Here is an 18,402-nt window from a genome sequence, read left to right on the forward strand (position 1 = left end):
CAACAATCCTTATCCTCTCAACAGGATGCTCAACCTGTTGATGCAGTCACATCCGCCGAGGATGATATCTCAGCACTTTGGGAAGAGTTTGATTTGGTGGAAAATGCTAACTCCCGTTCTCGGGCCCCAATCGTTGTATCCGATACTGCGAGGCACAGTACCGGGTCCTTGTCGTCCTCGGTCGGTGAGCACCCAACTATCAGTGCTGCCTTTGGTGTAACTGCTTCCCGTTCTTCTTCTTCACCAGCTTTATCACCATCTTCTTCACCACCAGCAACTGCTACATAATTTCCATCTCCATCTATGCTTCTACCGACAACATCATCTCTATCGGCCGCACCTAACTGTGCTGAAGGCATTCCTCTTCCTCAGTCCCATGTTCATGGGAATTTGGGGCAAAATTATGCTGCCCCTTCTAAAGATCCTCAGAGGAGGAGGAGTGTTACCCTTTAAGTCTCTATCGGGTGCAACCTTCTTTCCCGGCTGGTGGAGCTTGCAAATTATCTAAAGCCTTTGGCTTCAGAGAATGATTGGGAAAAGATTTAGACACTCTCGAAAGAGTGTTTGTTGAACAATGCAATGCATAATGTTGCAGCGGTATGTTTCTGTCTTTCTCTTGCTATTTCTCAGTTGTTAATCTGTGAGAATGAGGAACTTTGTTATAAGAGGGATCGACTTTTGGCTGAACGGGACCAGACCGTTCTTCGCCTTTCGGAATTGGAAACCAGGGCCACTGAGGTCGTGGCTTTGGAAGCCCGTTTGTAGCAAAGTGCGCAGGAAGTAGAGATCCTTAGCCAAGAAATTGGGCCGCTGAGGACTAGTTTTGATGAAGTCAAAACTATGTGGGCATTCTTGTTGCCAATGACCGTTAGGCTGCTACTGTGAAAGGATAACTGATTTAGTAACAGCCTTAATTTTAAGGCCGAAGAACTTGCTGCCGCAGGGGCGAGTCACGCCCGGTTGGAGGAGAAGTATAAGAAAACTATCAAGCACAAGAGGCTCTATAGTTAAACTGTCCATGATCTCGATGTCAGTCTTTGATCTTCTAGGTCTGCCCGGGACAATCTTTTTGCCGAGATCACTCAACTCAAAGAAAAACTCAGGCACCGAGAGGCTTCCCTCATTGTTGAAAAAACTTACACCATGTACAACATGAGGAGAAAAAACCTTGGAAGCAGCCAAAGCTGGCGTTATTGATATTGATGCCGAAACTGCTAAGGCACGTGAGCTTGAGTTGGCTGCAAAGAATGGACTCCCGGTGCAATCTGATGCTCCCGGCTCTTCTGATTTTGGTTTTGATATTTCTGATACTAAAGAGGAATCGGAAGGCGATGATGCTGAAGACCCAGTTGGAGAAGAGCCATCGATGGCACCACCTACTGCTCCCGGGTATATGGATACTTCTCTTCCTCCTGATTCCAGTGATGCTGTAGCTTAGCTTTTTCTTTCCTTGTTTTGTACTTCTTTTGGCACATTCTTGTAAATGAGTACATATTTTTTGCTCAAATGTTTGATTGAGTCTTTTTTTTGCTTGAATGTCTGTGTATATTTTCCTGTTTTTCTGCATGTGGGCGTATTTTCTTCGACGCATTTTTGTTGTCAACAATTATCCCTTTTACATGAGGGTTTCAATAAGTATTTGCACAAGTTTGATTTTTGCGTCTTTTTCATATGTGGCTTCGGGTGTTTTTTTTTTCGATAGCATTTTTAGTTTTGGGCATATATTCTTCTGGAACAAACCCTTTAACATGAGGGTTTTAATAAGAGAGAACCCTCTTATATTTACGGTGCTCTTGAAGAAGATGTCTCATGTTCATTACGGCACTAACATTTGACGTACTTGTTTAACTTTCAAATGACAAAATTAGCTCATCGTGTAGACAAGAAACAAGATAAAAGGAAAAGAATTTCATTTCATTCCTTCCGTTTTCATAGTTTACATAGACATTTTGCTACGTAGGAAAGAAACTGCCATGACTTGTGGCTATCTTGTTTCTTCGGGGCTGGTTGTGTAGTCCCCGGTCCCGATGATGTGTGGCATTCAGTGTTGCCTTACCGAGTTTTCGTTCCCGGTTGACGTGGCATTCAGTGTTTCCTTACCGAATTTTTGTTCCTAGTTGACGTGACATTCAATGTTGCCTTGCCGGATTTTCATTCCCGATTGATGTGGCATTCAGTGTTTCCTTGCCGGATTTTCGTTCCCGATTGATGTGGCATTCAGAGTTTCCTTGTAATTGTATCATAACCCCCCCCCCCCAAGTGTTCTAATGCGAAGAATGTGAGTTGGAATACTGGAAGTCATGTATCTTTGAAGGTTCCACCGATGAATTGCTACGTAACCCTTAGCTCGGTAATATATTTTGATTTCCCCTTAGGAATTCATGTAGTCGAGCAAAAGAATACCTGACAATCCCTAGTGGTTTATGCTCGTGAACGATCGTGTAACTCTTGTTCGGTAGCAAACTTAACTTCCCGATGGGAATTTGTTACCTCGTCCTCGAGTGGAGACTTATTTGTTTTGCCTTGTCATCAAAGGTCTTATTATTGATGTTGTTGTAGTATGCTTGTTTTCGCTACCTCGTTAAAGAAAAACTTTGCCTTAAAAAAACCAATTGGGATAAAAAGCAGAACAAAGGATAAAAGAGTGCAACCCATACTTTCTATCTGACTATTGTATGTCAGCAGTAATATTTTTTCAGGTGAGCCACGTTCTAGTTGTTGGGAAACTTGTCTTCGTTGTGGTTTTCCTACTCGTATGACCCTTTGCCGGTGATAGATGAAACCCGGTAATGGCCTTTCCATGTAGAGGTTAATTTGTCGGCGTTGAGTTCTCGGATGTTTTGAGTCACCTTCTTCAAGACCAAGTCTCCTACTTTGAAGTAATAAAGATTGGTTCTTTGATTATAATATCGCTCTATCCTCTGATTTTGAGCTGCCATTATTACATGTGACAGGTCTTTGGGTTCCTCGAGTAGCTCTAAGTTGATTAGCATTGCCTCGTTGTTTGACTCTTCGTCTACCTGTAAATACCTTAAGCTTGGTTCCCCTATTTCCACCGGTATCAAAGATTTTGCGCCGTGCACCAGGGAAAAAGGATTTTCCCCTGTGCTTGACTTGGCCATTGTTCGGTAGGCCCATAGCGCTCCAGGTAATTCTTCTGGCCAACGACCTTTTGCTGCTTCTAACCTTTTCTTCAGGTTTTGCACAATTATTTTGTTTGTTAACTTCACTTGGTCGTTTGCGCTCGGATGGTAAGGTGAAGAGGCAATCCTTTTTATCTTCAAATCTTCCAGGAATTTTGTGACTTTTGTGCTGATAAATTGTGGCCCGTTGTCACATGCAATCTCTTTCGGTATTCCGGACCTGCAAATAATGTTCTCCCACAGGAAGTCGACCACTTCACGTTCTCCGATCTTTTGATAAGGACCTGCTTCCACCCATTTTGAAAAATAGTCAGTCAAAACCAAAGTAACCTTACCTTCCTAGGAGCCAGTGGTAATGGTCCGACGATGTCCATTCCCCATTTTATGAATGGCCACAGGAACAGAACTGAATGCAGGGGTTCCGCCGGTCGATAGACTAGTGTTGCGTGGCGTTGGCACTTATCACATTTTCGTACGAAGTTTTTCGCATCTTGTTCCATACAGGGCCAGTAATATCCTGCCCGGACTAACATCAGTACCAAAGAATCTGCGCCTAAGTGGTTGTCGCTTATCCCTTCAAGGACCTCTCTCATGACATAATTGGCTCCTGATGCACCTAAGCACTGGGCCAACGGGCCTTGAAAGGATTTTCTGTACAATTGACCTTTCTTGAAGCTATACCGTGCGGCTTTGGTGCGCAATGTTCTCGATGTTTTGGAGTCTTCGGGCAACTTTCCATGCTCGAGGTAATTAATTATCTCATTTCTCTAGTCCCAGACCAGAATAGTCGAATTTACCTCGTAATAACCATCTGTATCAAAAGCTGAGTTCATCAGTTGTATAACCGTGCCCGATTCCGGTCCTTGGATTTCTGTTGATGAGCCCAGAATTGCTAATGCATCCACTTCCACGTTTTCTTCCTTCGGGATGTGGGCTATTGACCACTCCCAGAATCTTGTCAGTAAAGCCTGAACCCTTACTACATATTGTTGCATACGCTCTTCTTTGGTGTCAAATTACGTAGACCTGATTTACCACCAACTGTGAATCACATTTCACTTTGATGGCTTCAGAGTCAAGTCCCTGGGCTAATTCGAGTCGTGCAATCAAAGCTTCATACTCTGCCTCTTTGTTAGTTAGATGGATCGTTCTGATGGATTGCCTTAAGGTTTCCCCCGAAAGCGTGACCAAGACTATACCAAATCCGGACCCTTTCACGTTTGAAGATCCATCCGTGAATAAGGTCCAGACTCCCGGTGCCGGCTTTGACACCATTGTTGCCTCTTTGGAAGACAAAGGCAATAGTCCAGGGATGAAATCGGCCACGAAGTCAGTTAGGACTTGTGATTTAATCGTTGTCCTCGATTTATACTCTATGTCAAACTTGTTCATTTGAACGGCCCATTTGGCCAATCTGCCGGAGAGTTCGGGTCTATGGAGTATATTCCTCAAAGGAAAAGCAGTCACCATCGTTATCGGGTGGCATTGGAAGTAGGGCCTTAGCTTCGGGGCGACTACCATGAGAGCTAAGGCCAGCTTTTCCAGATGTGGGTAGCGTGTTTTTACTCCCGTTAAAATTTTCCTAACGTAATATATGGGAAATTGTGTACTTTTTTCCTCCCGGGCTAAAATTGCGCTTACCGCAACTTCTGAGACAACCAGGTAGACCAACAATGATTCTCCTTCTTTAGGTTTCGAGAGCAATGGAATACTTGACAAGTATTTCTTCAATTCCTTCAAGGCTTGCCGACACTCTAGCGTCCACTCGAAGTTGCTTTTCTTTTTTAGCAGAGCGAAGAAGCAATGACACTTCTCCGATGATCGGGAGATGAACCTGCTCAAAGCCGTTATTCTGCTTGTGAGTCTCTGTGCTTCTTTACGTTGAATAGTTGATCAGGGATGTCCTCTATCGCCTTGCTTTTGTCGGGATTCACCTCAACTCCTCTTAGTGAGACCAGGAACCCTAAGAATTTACCTGATCCGACCTCGAACGCACACTTCTCGGGGTTAAGCTTGATATTGTGCTCCCTTAGTGTGTCAAACGTTTCTCGCAGATGTCTTAGGTGGTTACCTGCATGTAGAGACTTAACGAGCATATCGTCTATATATACTTTCATAGTTTTGCCTATTTGTTTTTCGAACATCTATTTACGAGCCGTTGGTAAGTGGCTCCGGCGTTTTTTAGTCCGAAGGGCATTACATTGTAACAATATGTGCGAAAACTTGTTATAAATGAAGTCTTTTCCCGGTCTTCCGGGTTCATCTTGATCTAATTGTACCCGGAATAGGCATCGAGGAAACTCATTAACTCGTGCCTGGCCGTGGCATCGATCATTTGATCGATATTTGGCAATGAAAACGAGTCATACGGCCATGACTTATTAAAATCTTTATAATCTATGAACATGCAAAATTTATTGTTCTTCTTGGGAACTACTACCACATTAGCTAACCAGTCCGGATATCTTACCTCTCGGATTGAACCAATATTAAGTAGACAGGTTACCTCTTCTCTGACGAATGTATTCCTTGCTTCGGCAATATGGCACTTCTTTTGCCTTACTGGAGCTATGGTCGGGTCCAAACTCAACTTGTACACGACTATTTCTTTTGGGATTCCTTTCCTATCCTCGTGCGACCATGCAAAACAATCAACGTTAATTTTAAGGAATTCAATAAAATCTTACCTGAGCTCTAGGTGTAGTCTTGTTCCCAAATGGAATTTCCTTTCTGGGAATTTTTCAAACAGTGCAACCTGTTCTAGTTCTTATGTCGTGGATTTCATTGCGTCTGTTTCTTCCGGTACTTGAAAATACCTTGGTATATGGTATTGCTCCGACTTTCCTACCCCCAAGGAAATTTTCTCTGGTTCGGGGTAGGAAGCCGGTTCCGATAACTACTATGCCGCATATTCCTTTCCCTTACTATGAGAGACTGAGATCGCATTCACATCTATCGCTACCGTTTTATCACCTCTTATCTGCTTGATCCCCTAGGGTGTCGGGAATTTCAGCAATTGGTGGTACGTTGAAGGCACAACTTTCATCTCGTGCAGCCATGGCCTTCCCAGGATGATATTGTAGCCCATGTCCCCATCTACTACTTCAAAAAGAGTTGTCTTTGTTATGCCCTCGGCATTCGTAAGTAGTAAAATTTCCCTCGAGTTGTCATGCTTGCGAGGTTGACTCCACCAAGGAGCTTTGTTGCCGGGACGATGTTCCCGGTGAGTTTAGCTTGATCCAGAACTCTCCATTGTATGATATTGGCGGAACTTCTTGGATCCACTAAAACACATTTGATTTTAAAATTTAACACATTTAAAGAAATTACCAGTGCGTCATTGTGCGGTAGTAGTAATCCGTCCGTGTCTTCATCCGTGAACGTGATATCATCCTCCCGAAATCTCTTACTATAGGTTGTCGATACTTTATTCTTCTTTGTGGCCGAGAAAGTGACCCTATTAATCTCGTCCCCTCCGAAGATCATGTTGATCGTTTGACATAGAAGTTCTTCCCCTGCCTTCGAGGTTTACGTGTCACCCCTGTCCCGGCCATAATTATTTTTGGCTCGGTCACTCAATAGTTCTCTAAGATGACTATTCTTCAATAGCGTTGCAACTTCTTCCCGGAGGTACCGACAGTCCCCCAGTCCGATGGCCATTAGTGTCGTGGTATTCACACTATAGATTTCGGTCCCTCTGGCTGGGATCGGACTTCATAGGTCTCAGGAATTATGCCTATTTGATATCTCTCATGGCCGACACTAACTCCACCACGCTGATGTTAAAATTATATTTCTGATAACTTTGGATAAGAACCTCATGGTCCCGAGATTTCTTTATCCTACAGCGATCTGTTATTCTGCCCACGATTGGTCCTCGTGTCAATAGTGAACTTGTCCAATGTCCGGAAGCTCCTGCCACGACCTTCCGTCCGCTCGTAGGGCAGAAATCGGCCCTTGAAACTTGTCTATGTGAGTTGACATCGTTCTTTATTTTTTTCTTTGTTCTTCTCCCGTCCCTTTGTTGATAATGGAAATTCAACCTGATCGTCTTCGATTCTTATCTTTGACTCAAACAGGTTGTGGACATCCGCCCAAGTTGTTGCTTGAAACTCGAGAAGACTTTCCTTTAACTTCCGAGAAGCATCTGAACTCCTAGGGTTCAAACCTTTAGTGAACGCTTCAGCTGCCCATTCGTCCGGGATAACTGGTAATAACATCCTTTCCTTCTGAAACCAGCTAACGAACATTCGTAATATCTCAGATTCTCCCTATACAATCCTAAATATTTCGGGCTTTTACCTTTCTGGCACCGGCATGGGCCTTGATGAATGAATCCGTGAGCATTTCGAAAGAATCTATGGAGTGCTCGGGCAATAATGAGTACCATGTCAAGGCTCCCCTCGTGAGAGTCTCACCAAATTTCTTCAATAACACATACTCGATTTCGTGAGGAGCTAGATCATTTTCTTTCACTGTCGTTGTGTAAGTGGTGATGTGTTACTGTGGATCTGAGGTCCCATCGTATTTTGGCACTTCAGGCATTCTGAATCGCTTTGGGATTAATTCCAGGGCCGCACTCGGTTTGTACGGTAATTGGATGTACTTCTTCGAGCTCGGGCTTTTCAATACCGGGGGTGCTCCCGGAATTCGGTCCATGGGGGCATTTACTTCCTTCATAAACCGCAAGAGTTCCTCCTTGAACGGATCGTTATCGCTGATGAGTCTAGATCTTCTCCACCCATCCCCATCGGAGCCAACTTCGCCCCTTGGAGTGTTGTTGTCGACTCTCTGCGTTGTTTGGTTCGTAGGAACAACGGAAGGAACTGGATCTCGCCAATTTGCATTATTTGAGCGCCCGATAGTGCTTGTTTTAACTCTGTCATGACATGATCCTGCCGCATGAGGTGGCCTAAGATGATTGCATATTGCTCTTGCAGGATCATCACCGCATCTGCTATGTGCCCCTGGTCAACATCATCTGGAGTCGTTTCCCGTACTCGTCTGGGGTACCGCCCGTCATACACCAGCGTGGCATCTTCCCCCTCTTTGCGAGTGTCGATGATTGAGTCCTCAAAATGGGGTTGTTCCCCTTGAACCTCAGAATTGTGAGTGTTGTTAATGGTATTGATTCCCATTCTTTGTGATTTTGCGAGACAAGAACGATCAAAGCTTATGAGTGAAGGAGGTAAGGATCAACTTAACCACACGACTGCCTATGCCCCACGGTGGGCGCCAAACTGTTTGCCCGTAAAATAGTACAGTTGAATTTGTTCGTGGTTTCTAGACAGACGAATCAATTTGATCCCAAATGATAATGAATTAATCAATTCTCGTACAAGATACTTAGCTCAAATATAAATAAAACGATAGATTTGGAGAGCCTTGAAACAGGGTTTCCGAGCACGATGATGATAAAAACAACAAGCTAGGGAGAGAAATAGTATTGAGATGCTGTATTAGAATATGTTCTTTGATGCCTAGAAAAGATGTCTTTCAATGATAGTCGAGCCTATTATTTATAGTTTAGTGGGCGTAATGGTCGGGCCCACCACTAATGACAATTATTAAAGTGTGATAATGGAAACCTAACGGTAAACATAAATGCTCAGATTTCTTTAATGAGTCGTTACTCTTTAATGATTTGGAATATTCTTCATTAAATGCCACCGGGCGCATCATGCTTAGTGCCCTTACGAACTTGCCTTTCTCCGTGACACACGAGATAGTTGTGCCCGGTTGTCCATCCTTTCAGTTTTGATTCCACGTGTCCCCTTCTTAGGTGGCCACGTAGCATAACGTATTTTACCCAGTACAATAATGCCAGAATGAATCGACAATGCATAAGACTCTTGTTTGCTCATTTGAAAATTACTCGACTACCATAACATGTCCTAGAGAAAATTCATGCGATAATATTAATAATGGAAAATAAAAATAAAGTACGGAATAATTTAGGTTTGAGGCACGTTAAAAATACTGTTCAAAAAGTGACAATATTTATTCCATCTCATTCGCAAGATTGTTATTTGTATTTATTCCATACAAATAATATTTGTGAATATGATAAGCCTTCTGAATTTTTATACTAGACAAAAAATGCAAAAAATTATTGTTAGGACAGCAAGATATATCAACTTAATCTTTAAGTGTAGAATCTTGGAGAGTAAAGAATATTTGGAAATAATTGTAAAAGGAAGATGTTCCTGTAATAGAGTTAAGGTTGAAGTGTGCAAAAAGATAAGATCGATTGTATTTATTTATTAAAAACACAGCTTTACATCTTAAGACGCAATTCTTCATTCAAGAACGATTTATTTAATATCTATACAACTTCAAACATTTAATTTCTTTACTCTAGAAAATTGTAGTGACAATATAAACACAAAATATCGTACGTAATGAATCCAAACCTAACACCTACGTCGTTGGACTCCTTTTCCTTTTTGACTCTTTACCATTACTTAGTAGAAAAATGAAAAAGAGGTTCAAGTAAAAAAATTGCTCTTGCTGTATTCATATTGGAATGAACATTAGACCTTGTTGCATTATTCATATTGGAATGAACACTGACAACGTTTGCTGTTTGCAGGAGTAAAGAGGAAACTGCTTTTCAGATTTTTATTTACTGTCATATTGCTACATGTTACTGGCAAAACTGCAGCTCCAATTTTGACCCTCCAAATACTATAGACATCCATTGGCTAGATTGACTGAAGAACTTGCATCCCTCTACCTGTAGAATTTGCATCTCCAAGTGCAGGACTGCCTCACTCCATTGCTGCATTCCCGTTCACTGTTGTTGCGTATGTACATATATATCATTCCAAGACATGCAGCATTTGATCTTCTTATGTTCAGGCATATGGAACTTTGGCTCTCTTGGAATGGTGGGATCTTTTGTTGACCTAATATAAACCAACAAATTTCCTATTTAGAAGTAATGCTTAATCAAAGCTTGTATTCCTATTAGAAGCAACAAACTTCTGTAAGGTACATAAATTAAGTAAAGTTGGACACTGATTACCTTCTAGGAATGAAAGGTCTGTCAAAGTAGGGCATTGGTTGAGCTTTTGGAACAAGTTCCTTCCTCAGCCTCCTAATTTCTTCTTCCTCGGCCATCTAGAAAAAGTAATAAAAAAAACAATATAACAAGAATGCAAGTGCAAAAAAACATATACGTAATTTCATCCCAGAAAATTTGCTTTGCTTACCTTCTGTAGTCTCTCTCTTTCCATCTTGTATTGTTCAATAAGGCACAATTTTTCTGCCACCTGATGCAACCATGGAGAAACCACAAACATAAGGTACTGCGCCTCTAAATGAATAATGAAAGAGTCATGCAAAGACAGCCATTTAGGGCCTGAAGTGCCTGCTAAGGTCCTGACTCAGGGGCGGATTTACCTTAGCCCAAGCGGTGTCACGTGACACCGCTTCGTCGAAAATCTCTACTAATTATTTATATATAATTCAAATGAAACAAGAAAAGAGTAAAATGGAATAAAGTGACACCACTTGTTGCAAAGAGGTGTGTAGCTTAACCGGTCTGATGATTTCGAACCTCTGTAACCTCATTCTATGTTTTAATACTTTTGTACCTTATCCAAAACATATGCATGCCATAAGGGTTTGTAGCGCTAACCTCTTAGACATTATCGAAGCAGTATACCAGTGGATCGCAATTCACAATACATTTTTTTAAATTAGAAGCAGTATACCAGTGGATCGCAATTCACAATACATTTTTTTAAATTAGAGGGGTGCTGCTTTGTAAGTTATGTTATTTGTTTATTTTTGTTATTTTTTAAAATATGATATTATTACAGTAATTTTTTTATTTGTTCACGTCTAAAATAGTGACACGGCTTACGGAAACTGTTGCGTACGCCACTAGGTCTTGTCCTCTATATGAGTAATGAAAGAGTCATGCACATGCATTCATACTGAAACATAACATCGAACAAGATTTAAAACTAGGACATTCTTGGGTCCTCACTCCTCTTATTGGTGCACTTACTTTGAGAATCTCTTTACAAGGACATACATAACATTACATGTTTCATAAGAAATATTCTCGATGAGAAAGAAAATCCAGATATTCATAATAGCAATTTGTACGAAATTAAGGCTGTCCTTTCACTGAGCGAAATTTATTTAGTTTAATGATAGACCGAAGTCAAGAAACAATAAACAAAGTTTACCTGATGGTCAAACTCAGCACGTTCAACTGCCCTAATGTCACTGTGCAGCACCAGATCAACAGGCCTTGTGCTCTCTTTTACAGGAGGCTTTGGCAAACACTGAAAAGTTGAAAACGGAGTAATTCAGTTTTCTTTTCGTAACAGGCTTAAGTATAATCCCAAGTGCAAAAGATTTATGCATAGTGCGAGAGGTAATAACATGAACTTTTATAACATTTTGCTTTAATTTCTCTTTGATTTTGGTTCAAAAGAGTCCAGTCCCCAAAATATGAGATCAAAAAGATGCATTTCCTTTTAAGTTCCCGCCTAGTTAAACAAGATAAGTTTTACATCAATCCATTCACATTGAAAGTCCTTAATGGTTGGAAATGACAATAGTGAAAAGCTTAAGCTACCTCTGGCTCATCTGTTGTCCATGGAAGGCCTTGTGCAATTGGTATCCGCTGTTTCTCCTCTTCCTCTGCCATTTGTTGCACCTTCTTTAAAAACTCTTCCTCCTTACATTTTCCCCTTTCCTGCAGCAATAGCCAATCTAAGTAACTCCTTAAGTAAACTGGTAAATGGCTAAATTGGATTCGACATGACATCCTAAACTGAAAAAGCAGATGCTGATGCATCTCAATGCTGAAGGGACACACAATTAACTAGTGGATCAAACAATAGGTCCCAGTATTAGTGATCACAGGGAACAATAACCATTACAAATATCAACAGAGGAATTTCAACAACAACTACTATGCCTCAACCCCAGGCAAGTGGGTGTCAGCTCTATGAATCCTCGACAGAAGCCCATATACCAATTAGTTTCTCGAACACTAGTAGTTCACTACATTTTCTACTAGCATATAAATCTCTCACAAGACTCAAAAAGTCCTAGCCAAAATTGGAGCTAAAGAAAACGCACTAACATAACTAAAACTTAATCTCAACTTATTGTTATCACCTATATAGATCTTTTTCTTCCGTTGTGCACTATTTAACAACCAATATTCTGATTTTCTTTTAGTCATAGGATTAAATCCATCTTTCAGTGTCCACTCTGTGTATATCTATCTGTGGTAGCAGCTAGCGCATCTCAACCAAATATATTGCAACTGCATATTTGGTCATAGTTGCACAAGAAGCAATCAATTAACCAAGATTGGATCAAGCAAACACACAACTCACGAACCTCAGTTCTAAGTTTGAAGGGCTTTTGGGCGGTCGCTCTACACTGCGTTCTCTTCCGGTTTCTTCTAGCAAATGTTCCTGATGATTCAGCGCCCTGCAGCATTAACAACGAAAATAAGAGTATAGAGATCAACATGATTTCCTCTTCATCTAACAATGATTGATAATAAGAATATTCTTACATTGTGTCTGCCCCTTCGACCACCACCTGAAGTCCTGCTTGAAATACTGAAGCTATGAAAAGAAAACATGATCTATTTCAGCACTCAAATGAGGAATAAATGCACAACCAACAAGCAAAAGTTACATCTCAATCCTAAACTAATAGGAATCAGTTATATAAATCCACTAAATACAAGCTCAGTTAAAGGAAGAGGGTTGCAATAGGTTGACAACTAACTTAAAGTTTCAAAAACTAACCTTCCGTGGCTGCTATCCAATGAGGAGGCACGACGCGAATCCAAGCCTAAACTCTTAGAGGTGAGGAAAAAATCCAATGGACAGAACGAAGAAGAAGACACTTGTGTCTCTGGAATTTTGGGAGGCTGTAAGCCAGGCAATGCCCAGTTTTGTTCCTTGCAACAATCTTCTGCTACCTTTTCATCTTTTTCCCCTTTCTCCTCCTCACACTCTTTTGTTTTTGGCATCGAAAGAAGCTTCTCAAAAGCCTTAACTAAATGCAACACTTTTCCTGATTCAGGTACACTTTGTCTAGCTTCTTCCAACAATCTTTCCCTTCTCCTTTTTATTGTCCCACTACTCATTTCACCCAACCCCACGTCTTCCTTTGCTCTTTCTGCCAATTCATCTGTTACACAACAATCACCCGATTCAACTAATTCAGCCTCGGAAATTGAAACAGGAATTGTACCCTCCTCGTCTACTTTATTCAGCCTCACGTTCAGTTTTTGAGTCAATGACTCGTTACTCATTCCTTCTCCATTGCCAATTTCAACACTATTTACCTTATCCAACTTCTCGGTTTCACTTTCTTCGTGTTCATTTCCACCGCGATTCTTGAAAAACTCTTCTTGAGAAGCCCTGAGGCTCTCATATGCAACACAAAGACACTTCTTTTTCTCACCACCGCCAGCCTTATTACACTTACAACAAGCCACTGAAGGGTTCAAACTATCACTATTACACTTCTTCTTTGCGATCACAAACTTCCTTTGACGAATTTTGTTTTTGGGAGAAGGCGAAGCCAATTGATTTGCGTTAGGGTTTCTGGATACTGAATTCTGGGTTTTTTTCGCTGATTTTGCCATTGATGGAGATTTAGAAGATTTAGACAAATAAGGACTGTGCTGTTCCACATTGGGGTTCATATTTTCAGAATTTTTGGAGCATTTTTTAGGCGTAAGAATAGCGGATTTGCCGTTTGAATCCATCAAAAGAGCAATGTGATTGTTGCTGAAGAGTTGATCGGAGTTAGGGTTTTTGTCGTATTGCTGATTGGCTAGGGTTTTTTTCTGCTTGTTGCATTCAGTGATCACAGGGAAGGGAGAAAAAAGATGAACCGGTGAGCTTTAGACGCTTCTGGTTTTGTAACGGCTAGTTTTTGTTTTTTTGGTGGGCTTGGTTTTGGAGCGTTGGATTAGCTTTTATTAAATAGTTTTGAAAATTGGACCATTTAATTTAACTGATTGGGAAGGTTAATTAGCCATGCACATGTTAATCCCGTCCCAAAAAATGACCACTTTTTAAATAAAGAAGAGGAAGTCCCTCAATTGGGGCAACATCTTCAATTTTTCACTGTATAAATTCCTCAATTATGATAATGGAAAAACTTACTCACACCAGTTATTTGTTCTGGATAAAGTAATTTAACTATAAGAGATGATAAAAATAAAATGAAGATTGTCATGATTAAAAAATTAAAGTATGTTTAAAGACACTTATCATGCAATAAATTTTCTCTATAATGACATCACTTTAATCATCTCTCGCACAAGTTGATGAGCTTTCGGATAATTTGAAGTATCGTAGTTACATATGACCGGAGCCTGAGGTTATCGTTATGGCTCACTCTCATTTTTGTCGTTTGTTTTCTCCTTATGGCTATTAACTATTTACAACTCACCGAATACTCTTTTGTTAATCGCTCCTTGCTTTACAACAGTACTCCAGATCGTTTTACCTCTTACTAATTTTTTTAAATTTTTTAATCAAACTGCAAGAATTTTATTAATATTAGTAATCAGAAATTGAAAAGGACCAGCTCTATATCACTCTTGTTTACCCGTAAAACGGTACAGTTGAATTTGTTGCGTGGTTTACAGACAAGCGAACTGATTTGATCCCAAAATGATAAATAAATTAAATAAAAAATAAGATCTAGCGTTGAAATCGAGAGAAACAGCAAGCAGTCTGGTTCCGGGAACAAGGCTTCCGAAGACAGCGATAAGAACAATATTAGACATAAAATAAAGTTATATTATTAAGCTTAAGAATAATGTGTAGCATAAGTTTTGCGAGAGATTTCATGTGTTACAATGGTTGTTGAAGTCTCTATTTATAGCTATACCCAGGGAACAAGATCCAAGGATCAAGCCCCTCTTAAATGGCAATAAATGGGGTCATTGATGAATATGTAACGGCAGGCCATGAATGCCAAAATTCTCTGCAATGGCTGCATATTTATACCGAGGAATATTCTTCATTAAATGTCATCTGGTGGCAAACATTCATTTGTTTCTGTTGGCCGCGTTCCCTTCGAGATCCTCCCAGTACCAACCGAAGTTGTTGTCCTCAGTCTTGGTTTTCAATCGATTTATCTTCGGTCTGCCTCTGGTTCCACGCGTCACGCCATCATTCGAGCATTTAATATAAACCAATTTTACCTTATACAGATAGCCCTCCTGCTTTTCGGTGGCACATCTTTGTGTCATTGGGAAGTTGCTGAAGATTCCTTTCTTGGCGGAAAATTTCCTGAACCCTTCTGAACAGTTTCTGACGCTTTATAAGACGCACGTGTTACCACACGATCTAATACTCCGAACATGTGCTACCCCACGATTTAGCAATATTTTCGGCGGTGCTCGAGATAATCATGACCACGATTTTAGCCGACTATACCTTTACTTATACGCCTCATTCTTCTTATTTCACTTCTAACAACTTCATAAGCTTTCTTAACCTCTTTGCACTTAGCTTCCTTCTGCTTTCATCTCTCTCTAATCTTTTTCAAAAAGCTCTATCATCACCTTATTATTATGGCTTTCCCTACTAAATTTTCAAGAACTCTAGTTTTCTCTCGAACTTGGGTTGTTGGTAAATATCCTTCTTCCATTCGCCCTTCTAGTATTCCTGCTATGAAGGAGGACTGTAACTGATATGCCCTAAATATTATTGCTCCCGACCTAGTGGAGCAGGTAACCTTCACTAAGAAGGGTTTCACGTACGTTTACACGTATCCCTTCATTTTGAGACCATTTTCGTTGAGCGGGGGACTTGACCTCGTGACCTTAGAATTCAGCCACCAGTACCAAGTATGCTTGGCACAAGTAGGCCCCTCTGTGTGGCGAATAGTGGCTAGTATGCAACGGATGTGCTTGGAAACGAGGGAGACCATCATGGATGATGACAATGATCGTGGATGGATGGAGAGGTTTATCATCATTGCTACTAGGGATATCATCCCTGCCACAACTCCATCTTTCCCCGAATCCTGAAATCATTCACGTAAGTTCAAAGTCAATCTCTTTCTCCGAATAAAAGTTGTTTCATGTCATTGCTAGCCCTTTTTCTTTGATTATTTGAGCTACTCGGTGGACACCACCAAGGGGTTGAAGTCCTAGACCGATGGGTTCAGAAGATTCTGGACATCACTACGCTAGAGACCCGCCGGTGGAAGGAGTTGGCCTCTGGACTTCCGATTAGCCTCTGGACTTCATTCACACTTGACAACTGGTCTGGGATGTCCTCGATGGCTTTGATCTTATCGATATTTACATCGATCCTTCTTTGTGACACCAAGAAACCCAAGAATTTATCGGAGCTAACTCTGAACGCGCATTATTCGGGGTTAAGCTTCATGGTGTGCTTCCTTAGGATATCGAAGGTTTCCTGGAGGTGTTTTAAATGGTCACCGACATTCAAAGACTTGACAAGCATATCATTTATATATACTTCCATTGTTTTACCTATTTATTTTTCTAACATCTTGTTCACGAGCCTCTGATAAGTGGTTTCGGTGTTTTTAAACCCGAAGGGTATCACATTGTAACAATATGTGCCAAAGTTCGTTATGAATGAAGTTTTTTCCTGATCCTCCGGTTTTTCTTAATTTGATTGTACCCGGAATAGGCATCGAGGAAACTTATTAACTCGTGTCCGATCGTGGCGTCAATTATTTGATCGATGTTAGGCAGTAGGAAAGAGTCTTTCGGGCATGCCTTATTCAAGTCCTTATAATCTACACACATTCAAAATTTATTATTCTTTTTCGAAACTACAACTACATTAGTCAGCCAGTCGGGATACTTTACCTCCCGGATTGAACTGATGTCAAGTAACCGAGTTACCTCCTCTTTAACGAACATGTTTCTGACATCGGCTATTTGGGCGCTTCTTCTTCCTTACAGGTGGGACGCTTGGGTCCAGGCGTGGCTTGTGCATGGCCACTTCTAGCGGGATGCCTATCATATTTGCATGTGACCATGCGAAAAAATCAACGTTAGTTTTAAGGAAATCAAATTCTGACCTGAGCTCGGGGTTGAGTTGTGTCCCCAAGTGAAATTTTCTCTCCAGGAATTTTTCGAACAAAGCCACTTGTTCGAGTTCTTCTGCCGTGGACTTGATCCCGTCTGTTTTTTTCGGTACCTGAAAATATCTTAGTACCTTGTGAGATTTCGATGACTCATCCCCTTTGTCATCTTCGCTCGATTCGGGAGCAGGTGTCTATTCATGTTATTGCTATGTGTTGAGTTCCTTCCCTTTACTGTTGGAAACCGATATCGCGTTCATTTCCCTTGCTGCATGTTGATCTCCTCTTATTTGTTTAATTCCCTCTGGAGTTGGGAATTTCAGAAGTTGGTGATATGTCGATGGTACGGCCTTCATCTCATGTATCCAGGATCTGTCGAGAATTATGTTGTAGACCATGTAGCCATCCACCGCTTCAAATAAGGTGGTCTTCGTAACCCCTTCGGCATCCGTGAGCAGCAAGATCTCCCCCTGGGTTATCACACTCGCTAAGTTGAACCCGACGAGGAGCTTTGTTGCCGGAATGATGCTTCCGGTAAGTTTGGCTTGTTCCAGTAACTTCCATTAAATGATGTTCGTTGAACATCCTGGGTCAACCAAAACACGTTTAATCTTGAAATCTAGAACGTTAAGAGAAATTACCAGGGCATCGTTGTGCAGCAGAAGAAGTCCATCAGCGTCTTCTTCCGTGAAGGTGATGTCGTCTTCGGTGACTTCCCGGAGTCTCTTGTTATAAGTCACTGATACCTTTGCCTTCTTGGTTGCCGAGAAAGTCAGACGGTTGATCTCGTTCCCCCCGAATATCATGTTTATAGTTAGTCAATGAGGGTATTCCCCTATCTTCGAGGGTTCTCCGTTGTCTCGGTTGCGACCGTAATTGTTCTTGGTTCGATCGCTTAAGAATTCCCTGAGATGGTCGTTCTTCAGCAGCGTTGCAACCTCATCGCGTAGATGTCGGCAGTCCGTAGTTCGATGGTCATGAGTCCCATGAAATTTGCACCATAAATTAAGATCCCTCTGACTGGGATCGGATCTCATCGGCCTCCGGAACCGTGCTTTCATGATGTTTTTCATTGACGATACCAGCCTCACTATGCTAACATTGAAATTATACTCTGACAGCATGGGATAAGTGGAATCCCGGGAACCCAATGCCTTTTTGTCCTACAACGACCTGTTGT

General features: G+C 41.3%; 2 protein-coding genes across 2 annotated transcripts; both read right to left on the reverse strand.

Moving 5' to 3' along the window:
- Positions 1-2,747: 2,747 nt before the first annotated feature.
- LOC142171894 (uncharacterized) lies at positions 2,748-3,122 on the reverse strand. Its single transcript, XM_075235610.1, has one exon. It carries the CDS (start codon positions 3,120-3,122, stop codon positions 2,748-2,750), a length of 375 nt encoding a protein of 124 aa, XP_075091711.1.
- A 6,384-nt stretch (positions 3,123-9,506) lies between these two features.
- LOC107793538 (microtubule-destabilizing protein 60-like) lies at positions 9,507-14,096 on the reverse strand. The gene is made up of 8 exons (XM_016615917.2): positions 12,935-14,096; positions 12,697-12,748; positions 12,516-12,608; positions 11,740-11,859; positions 11,345-11,443; positions 10,358-10,417; positions 10,171-10,265; positions 9,507-10,051 (listed from the first exon to the last, which is right to left on the reverse strand). The coding sequence occupies exons 1-8, from the start codon at positions 13,903-13,905 to the stop codon at positions 9,937-9,939; spliced, it is 1,605 nt and encodes a 534-aa protein (XP_016471403.2). The 5' UTR covers positions 13,906-14,096; the 3' UTR covers positions 9,507-9,936.
- Positions 14,097-18,402: the final 4,306 nt, after the last annotated feature.

The sequence above is a fragment of the Nicotiana tabacum genome, chromosome 17 (assembly GCF_000715075.1).
Source record: "Nicotiana tabacum cultivar K326 chromosome 17, ASM71507v2, whole genome shotgun sequence".
NCBI lineage: Eukaryota > Viridiplantae > Streptophyta > Magnoliopsida > Solanales > Solanaceae > Nicotiana > Nicotiana tabacum.